This window comes from Parambassis ranga, chromosome 20 (assembly GCF_900634625.1).
Source record: "Parambassis ranga chromosome 20, fParRan2.1, whole genome shotgun sequence".
NCBI lineage: Eukaryota > Metazoa > Chordata > Actinopteri > Ambassidae > Parambassis > Parambassis ranga.
In genome coordinates this window covers 5,530,758-5,538,007 of record NC_041040.1, presented here as the reverse complement: position 1 = coordinate 5,538,007, position 7,250 = coordinate 5,530,758, and the positions used below count along the sequence as shown (strand labels likewise).

The window sequence follows — 7,250 nt, the reverse complement described above, 5'->3', positions numbered from 1 at the left end:
GTGTGCTGATCATTTAAAGTATGAAAGTGTCTCATAATACAGCAGTGAGGGCTTCATGAATGTGGGATGTTCCTGTGTCAGACTCCATGATGGACACCAGAGGCTGAAGTTCTTCATGATGATGAAGAACCTGAACTTCCCACAAACACAGCAGTTATTTGCTGAAGGTTCTGTCTCTCTCTCCTCTCTCTCTCTCTCTCTCCCTCTCCCTCTCCCACTCTGTGTCTCACTCTGGAGGAGGAGATTCATTGACTCTCAGCATCACTGCAGAAGAGGTTTATCGGAGGGAGCAGAGAGAGTGAGAGAGAGCAGGAGAGACGGCAGCAGGAAACCATGAGAGGAGGAGAGAGATAAAGAGACATCGGAGCAGCAGGAGAACGGACGAGGAGGAGAAATGAACCAACAGCAACTCCAGCCGTGAGTGTGTCAGTGTGTGAAGAGAGCTAATGTGTCTGAACAACAAAGCTGATCCATACTGCTAGATGCTGATCAATCCATAATCAAAATCAATACTGTTGTGTTGTCTGTTGATGTGTTAATTAGTATTTCAACCAATAACATATAAACAGTGTTATTAGTATAAACATGCAGCACCTGTACATATCGGTTGGGGGCTGAACAGCATTGCCATGATGATGATCGGTCCATAGCAGTGTGGAGATTTTTCAGTGATCAGTGAATCTGTCCGTATTGATTGTGTTGCTTATTGGACCACAGTGATTACTGCTGTTAAGATTGCACAGAGGTGTTGGTATTGATCGATATTAGTCAGTATTGATAGGTGCAGACAGCAGAGTTGTCACCCTGTGTGAAGATTCTGCTGTGTAGGAGTTGCAGTGCATGATGGGAGATGTTGTTCCTGCAGAGCTGACTGTAAAGACAGAGAAACTGATGGTCAGCTATCAGAGAGGGCGCTGAGTGAGTGATTCACGCACACTGTGTTCTATTCATAGTTTATTCACTGTAATAAATAAACCATATATTCTAACCAATCTGTACAAGACAAATAGTGTGTAGCTGCAGACATACAATCAAACATCAATGCTATGACAGCATCCAGAGGAAAACCCAAACTAAAACCTTGTTTCTATTGGTTGTTGTTTTGCGTATCTTTGCACTTAATTTCCCCACGGGGATTAGTAAAGTAAAATCTTAATCTTAATCTTTGTGATTGTCCCCATCCAGAACTTGTGGTTTTGTACAAAAGAAACACAGACATTATCTCTTCCTGTCTTTGTCAGGGAGTGTGTACATCAGTCCATGTGAGGTGGTTGTAGCTGGGGCTTAACCCGCTGGGCCACCGTTTGATTGGCAGGTGGTGATGATTGCAACGGGTGGCCTGCTGAGGATCAATGCACGGCGACAGGATTCACTGAGGTCCAAACCACACAAGGCACATGCACGTAAAAGGAAGAACAAGAAGAAGAGGTAGGGGACTCAAACACAGACACACACATACTCAGAGCTGATGTAACCCGTGGCTTTCTGTCCCCTCACAGGAGCGAGGTGGTGGTGGTGAAGGGGAAGTTGAAGCTGTGCTCGGTGTCAGGTCTCATAGCTGTGCTTGGTGTGCTGGTCCTACTGGTAGGTGTTGTAATGGCAGCCCTGGGCTATTGGCCTCATGACGGACTGTTCTCCGGTGCTCATCCACAGGAGGGCCTTGTCATGGCCTCTGCGTCCTCCAGCAGCTCCCCAAATGCCTCTGCTGCCACCCAGGTAACAGCCATGTAACAAAACCACAGGTCCCACACTGCAGCTCTAAACCAGTCTTTGAACGTCTCTCTGACCTGACCTCTTCCAGGGAGGGTTAATGGGTGAGGAACTGGAAGGAGACAAAGGAAGTGAGCGAGGTGGAGGAGATGTAGGAGGTGATGAAGGTTTTAACCAAACAAAAAACATTAATGCAACAAGCCAACATCAACCACGAGGCTTTCTGGAGGATTTTCTGGACAGGTAAACAAACACTGAATCTGAACCGGACCAAGAAAGACTATAATAGTTGTACAACATTCACATCTGAAAACTGAGGTTAACATAAGTCTTTGAGAGGTAAATAACTATAAAAGACAACATTAAGTACAATTTAAACGTGGATTTTATCACCCAGGGTTTATAACAATATTTAGAGAAACCATAGAAAACCGATAATCTGGATGACAGTTCATCCCTGAATCTAAACATCTGACATTCTGCCTGGACAGCATGGAAAGAGGAGGAGCCCCATCAGACTGGTAGCACACAGTGATGGACATGGACATGCTGCCATCAAGACAACAAGGACACATTACACTGTGCTCTGCATGTTACAGGAGGAAAGTTAGATCAGGCCCCTAATAATACAAAAAGTGAAGCCTGAGCGTTTCTAATGTCATTCCCTTCAACATCGTGTCCAGTGTGTGGACAGCATGTTTGTCGTTGTCTGCTCCGAGTCATCCTGTAGCTGTGTAAAAAGTTCTGCAGATTGTTCACGAGGTGTGGCACCCCACAGGGACTTATGTTTTGTTTTGATAGCTCCTGTAAGAGATTAGTACTTCCTTAGACGGAGGTAGGGATCCTTGAAGCCTTCTAAAGGCCCTTTACAACAACGTAGCAGTTAGTAGTCCTGATGGTGCTTCAGGAGGGCTGATTTCCTGATGGCTTTACGGCTGTTTCAATGTCTCTGCAGGTACCTGTACTCTGATAGGCTGAAGGTGTTTGGCCCTCTCATCATGGGGATCGGGATTTTCCTCTTCATCTGTGCAAATGCTGTCCTGCATGAGAACCGTGACAAGAAGACCAAGGTCATCAACCTACGGGATATTTACTCCACTGTCATTGACCTCCACAGCCTCCACAAACCCAACACCTCCTCCTGCTCTACCCGCCAGTCTTCCACCAATCCTCTCAATGGGCTGGTTAACTATGTCCAATCAAGGAGCCTGGAGGCCAAACCAAGGGCTTACCCTGCTTCGCTTCAGAACAGGAAGGAAGTGGGGGAAGGGGGAGAAGAGGAAGGAGAAGTAGGGGGGCTGTTGTCAAGGCAACCTAAAGACAACAAAGGAGGCGACATCTTTAGTATCTATAAAGAAGAGCGAGAGGCACCTTCTCCATCCCCCTTCTCCTCCCACAGACTTTCCCTCCCCCCTAGCTTCAGCCCCCCCAATCTCTCCACTTGCTGGACCTCCATGCAGAAGGAAGATCTCAGCTCCTTCACTTTACCCCTGCACCGCCCACAACACCATTTCTCCCGTAGGAGACATTCAGCCCGGGCAGGTACTAGCTGGGGTAAGGGGAGGGTATTAGGAGTAGAGGAGGAGCAGTGGAGGGATGGTAAAGATGGCAGACAGGAGGAGAAGCTGTGTGAATTCTCACCATCTTACCTGTGCTCTTTCACCCCCCCACCTCACACCTCCCACAAGGATTTAGCAGCAGCTTCTTGCAGTTCCTCTACACTCCACAGGGAGGTGCCAGGTGGCTCCCAAGCCCTGCTCCTCCTCTCCACCTCCTCCCTTACCCCCTCCCACCTGTCTCTTTCCTCCCTGTCTCACCTCCTCTCCCCCTCATCGTCCACACTTCTCCCACCCTGCAGGAGGCGGAGTCTGCCAACTGGCAGTGTCCTTACTGGTTACAGCAAACTGGCACAAGGTGAGGATGATTCATTTGAGTCAACATCAACGAACCAAGTGACACCACTGGGAGCAGAAGAGGTGATATCACAGAGGAAGTACTCTAACAGGGAGAAGCTGAGGATGATCTCGCAGGTGAATTCTGATCTGAAGCAAGAGGAGGAGTAAGGAGGCGGGACAACCAGACACATTCAATGATTCTGTGCAAAAACCTGCCATCTGGATCCAAAACATTATTTAAAATGATGATGATGATGATGAAGTACTTAGTAGTTGAGATGTTGTAGCAATAAGGAGTCTTCCAGATGAATCACAGCACAAGACTGATGAACTTCCTGTTTAACTTGACTGACAGAAGAAAGCAGGATGTTATGTTCTATGTTTTGGTTCTCAAACTTGGAAAAGGGGGCCACCTAGAGGATGAGGATGAGGAGAAGATGTTCTTCCTTCAGTTTAGTCATCTGCACCAGTCAAAGACCATTGTGTGGTTTTCATATGTTGAAGGGAAATGACCACAGAGCACTGCATCTACCAAAGAACACCGGAGGCTTTTCTCATAAAAATCTTATTAGAATTAGATTATTTCAGCCTCGATTTGTTTTTAACGTAACCTTTTTTCTGTATTCCTGGATGTGATAAACAACAACCATTTCTAGGCTCACAGAGGCCTCCATGAAGCTAGCTTCTCTGATTCATGGCCTTCCTGTTAAGTGTGGAAAGTTGTCCAAAGCTTGACTAAGACACTTAAACATTATGACAGCAATATGAGACACTCAGAGTCCATCCACTGTCAAAAATGTATTTGGTAACTTCACGATGATTGTGGAACTCTTTAGTAAATGCAGTGAACTTCTTCTAAAAAGCTTCTGCCTGCTCTCACCTTTACCTGCTACTTTAGTGTTCATCTCAATCCATCACTCACTGTAATGATGGTTTTCATTCACCAAGAAGTACCTATTATTGACAGAGATTAGTCTGATTGGACAGTCTCTGTACGGATTTCTGTGCCGGTGTAACCGGTGGACGTGTCTATGCCAACAAGTGTTTGAGAAGAAGACATGAAACAGCACACGGCTCCTGAAAACAGAGACATCTGAATGTCTGTTAACACACCCACCTGTCGACATGTGATCAATGAGTGTATGATGTTTATATCAATTTGTGCGACTTCAGTCTCTTCAGTCACTGTAATCAGATTAGACGCAGCAGATCACAGCTGATGTAAAGCAGAGATGAACTGTAAGCCATGCAGCTTTCTTTGTAGCTTCACAATGTCTTCCAGTGAACCATCCAAACAGCACAAAGTCCGACCAGACAGTGACATGTTCATCAAGCACTGCAAATAAAGCACATTCTGGTAAAATGTCTACAGGTGTCCTGATAACTTTGGTCACGTTATAGTTCTGATATCTTGTGTTGTGTTAAGTTCTCAGTTTATTTTGACATTGTGGTCTTAGTTTTCAGTGTCGCCCCGTACCCTGTGCGTCCCCTGTGTCCTTGGACTCTTCTTGTGTAAGTGTAGTTTTGATCCAGTCCTGTCTCTGCCCTCCTGTCTTTGTCTTTAGTCTCTGGCCTCCGTTTTATTTTAAACTCTGCGTTCCCTCGTGTTTTCCTGTGAGTCTTACCTCCTCTGGTTTCCCTCCTTTAGGATTGCTCCCCTTTGTTCTTGTTGGATCGTCTGCTCACCTCAGCGTCATCTCCTGCATGTTGCTCCGTGTTCCTGAGTCCTCCCGTGTGTTCCCGTCCTCCTGCCTCCCGTTGGATCACCCTTGTTTGAGTTTGGTTTGTTTCTGCTCCTTCTCTCTCTCTGTCTTTGTTTGTACCGTTTTGGACTGGATTTGAATTTGGACTTAGGCTTTTATTATTAAAAGCTCACTTTCAGTTATCTCTGCCTGTCTTCGTGTCTGCATTTGGGTCCTGTAGACATAACAGGTCAGTGCACCAGCCTGCTTCTTGGCTGTTTGGATCCAGTGTTGTAATAACTTTGTATTGTCAATCAACTGCACTTAACAGTACCACTGTGCATCTCCCTCTATCTGCTGACAGAATGGGGATGTCCTGGTCTTTCTGCTGTGATTTCATGGCCTTCTTTTTCTCTGTGGAGAGAATGGATGGCAGCCCTCTGGCACTGGAGAGTGTGGCTGTGACATCCGGAGTTGTTCTGCGTCTGTGTCTGTCAGGTTGTTGTCTTGATAGCTGACTCAGTAGCTGTGATGAGCTCCACCACTGGGATCTGTTCTAGTGATATGGCCAAATTTCCTGGCTGGCTGGTAAGTGGTCTTCTCTTTTCTGTGTATGTGTGTTGTTGTTAGTCCTTGGGTGTTTTGCGATTAAAATTCTTAGCAAATTCTAAACTAGCTAAGTTAGGTAGGTTGCTGCATGCTTTATGCTCTGCCTTGACATGGTCAGTGTGAGTTTAAGTCACAGCATAGTGCTCACTGTTCTGCTGTGAACATGTGACATCCAGTAAAGCAGAACCTTGTGTCATATTTCTGGGATGCATTATCGACCATTTGTACCATTTTTTCATGAGGACATGTTGGTGACATTAAGTGTTTAGGTGCCTTCCCTGAAAAATATTGTCATGAACCTCAGTTACGATAAGATGATCCTTTATTAGTCCCTCACAGCAGAAATTCACAGTTCACTTGGTCTTTTCTGCTTATTTTGGTGTATTTGTATGTTTCCTGGTTTATTTTGCCCTGTGTTGGTTATTTCCTGTTTTATTTTTGAAAGTCTGGTGTTCCCTGTGTGCCCTCTTCTGCTTTATTTGAAACTCTGCTTCCCACCATTTGTGATTACCTGCCCTGCCCTGATTGTGTTCACCTGTGTCCTGTTAACCTTGTGTACTAAGGCCCCGTTCACACTGGGGAAAAAATGTGGCTTAAGCAGGATTTGGCCGCATCCAGATCAATCCAGATGTGTTTTTTTCCGAGTGTGAACACCTACAATCCAGCTGAATCCAGTTTGATTTCAAGCCGGCTAGATCCACCCTCGAGAGGTGGATCTAGCAGGATTGGCTCAAATGTGGCTCAGGTGAGAACGCAAATGTGGCTAGTGAATCCGGCTTGCCACATTATTAGGCATATTACGAGGCGCCACCTAGTGGTTTGGAGAACAGCAAGCACGCTGGATGAAGCCGGATTGAGTGCGGACACAACTGTGTGCTAGCCAGATTTGAAAATAGGGCCCCGTTCACACTGGAGAAAGTCATTCCAGCTAGAGTAGGATTGAGCCCAGACAGCCTTTAAGCTGGATGCGTTCAGACCTATTTTCAAATCTGGCTAGCACAGTTGTGTCCGCACTCAATCCGGCTTCATCCAGCATGTTTGCTGTTCTCCAAACCACTAGGTGGCACCTCGTAATATGGCTAATAATGTGGCTAGCCGGATTCGCTAGCCACATTTGCGTTCACACCTGAGCCACATTTGAGCCAATCCTGCTAGATCCACCTCTCGAGGGTGGATCTAGCCGGCTTGAAATCAAACTGGATTCAGCCGGATTGGAGGTGTTCACACTCGGAAAAAAACACATCTGGATTGATCTGGATGCGGCCAAATCCTGCTTAAGCCACATTTTTTTCCCCAGTGTGAACGGGGCCTAGGTCTGAACGCATCCAGCTTAAAGGCTGTCTGGGCTCAATCC

General features: G+C 46.2%; 1 protein-coding gene across 1 annotated transcript; it reads left to right on the top strand.

The window, feature by feature from the left end:
* Window positions 1-315: 315 nt before the first annotated feature.
* Window positions 316-3,796, top strand: tmem200ca (transmembrane protein 200C, genome duplicate a). Its single transcript, XM_028433509.1, has 6 exons — window positions 316-417; window positions 866-918; window positions 1,316-1,428; window positions 1,500-1,716; window positions 1,802-1,953; window positions 2,666-3,796. Exons 3-6 carry the CDS (start codon window positions 1,322-1,324, stop codon window positions 3,771-3,773), a joined length of 1,584 nt encoding a protein of 527 aa, XP_028289310.1. The 5' UTR covers window positions 316-417; window positions 866-918; window positions 1,316-1,321; the 3' UTR covers window positions 3,774-3,796.
* Window positions 3,797-7,250: the final 3,454 nt, after the last annotated feature.

What these genes read in the sequence shown, in the direction of transcription:
- tmem200ca (XM_028433509.1), top strand. Translation starts at nt 1,322, where the DNA reads ATGATTGCAACGGGTGGCCTGCTGAGGATCAATGCACGGCGACAGGAT. An exon ending in AGGAAGAACAAGAAGAAGAG is followed by an intron (nt 1,429 to 1,499) that starts GTAGGGGACTCA and finishes GTCCCCTCACAG; the next exon opens with GAGCGAGGTGGTGGTGGTGA. An exon ending in CTGGAGGATTTTCTGGACAG is followed by an intron (nt 1,954 to 2,665) that starts GTAAACAAACAC and finishes ATGTCTCTGCAG; the next exon opens with GTACCTGTACTCTGATAGGC.